General features: G+C 57.2%; 1 protein-coding gene across 1 annotated transcript in view; it reads right to left on the bottom strand.

The window, feature by feature from the left end:
• DLL3 (delta like canonical Notch ligand 3) overlaps nt 1–1007 on the bottom strand; it is an 8464-nt gene that overhangs the window by 1867 nt on the left and 5590 nt on the right. The window contains exon 8 of the mRNA XM_021713320.1: nt 337–701. Coding sequence (XP_021568995.1) covers nt 337–701 — 365 coding nt within the window. The remainder of the gene's footprint in view (nt 1–336; nt 702–1007) is intronic.

Here is a 1007-nt window from a genome sequence, read left to right as displayed (position 1 = left end):
AAAAAAAAAAAAAATCTTTTAATGCCTTTATCTGATCAGGTCTCTCCCCTGCTCAGAACCCTGCTATGGCTCCATCTCAGGGTAGAAGTCAAAATCCCTGTGGCCCAGGAGGTCCCACAGGATCTGCCCCAGTCACCCCCAACCTACCTAATTTCCCACCACTCCCCACTCAAGCGCTCTAGCACTCTGCTCCACCATACCGGCTTCCCTTCCAAGCCTCAACACACCAGGTGCATTCCTACCACTTCAGGTCTACCAGGGCAGGGGGTTGTCTGTTTCATTCCCTGCCCTGTCTCCAGTGGCATGCTAAATTCTCAGTAAGTACTTATGAGATACAGAACATCTCCTCGCTTGTTTTCCAGAACACACAGGCCGGGCACAGCGGGGAGGGTCACATCCCCAGGTCCCAGGGCTAGAGGAGGCAAAGGTGGGGTCCCCAGCCAGTCTGAGACACCCTGGCCCCGTCTCCTGGCCTCACCATTTCGACATGGCTGCAGACTGCACCGGTCCACCCTCTTCTCACAGTTGGAGCCTTGAAACCCAGGGGGGCAGTGGCAGACGTAGGCGGAGTCAGGGTCTGCACCCCCGACACACAAGCCGCCGTTGAAGCAGGGTCCATCTGCGCACGTCACTCCGCTCACCTCACACCGCAAGCCGTAGAACCCACGGGGACAGGCACACTCGAAAGACCCAGGTATCTCCTGTGTGGAGGCAAAAGGCCTTTGGAAGGGAGTCTCCTTGGAGCAAACCCTCCTCTGCCCCCAGTCTTAACCACTGGGGGCTGCCCTTTGCCCAATCCCGAGTCCCACTGTGCAGGGGTCTCACCTGGGAGGTCCTCCCCACACCACCCGTTGCTCCACTCCATGTTTCTGTGTTTGCCCATGCAACCCCACAGGGAGGAGGCTCTGGTGGTCTGGAGTGATCCATCGCACCATTTTCTTTTCTTTTTTTTTTTTTGAGTTGCAGTCTCACTCTGTCGGCCAGACTGGAGTGCGGTGGCCGCTCCC

Source organism: Carlito syrichta, unplaced genomic scaffold (assembly GCF_000164805.1).
Source record: "Carlito syrichta isolate Samal-C Ts95f unplaced genomic scaffold, Tarsius_syrichta-2.0.1 Scaffold304455, whole genome shotgun sequence".
In the NCBI taxonomy this organism is placed as follows: domain Eukaryota; kingdom Metazoa; phylum Chordata; class Mammalia; order Primates; family Tarsiidae; genus Carlito; species Carlito syrichta.
Note: the sequence above shows the minus strand (reverse complement) of the source record. Positions and strands in the feature narration are given on the sequence as shown.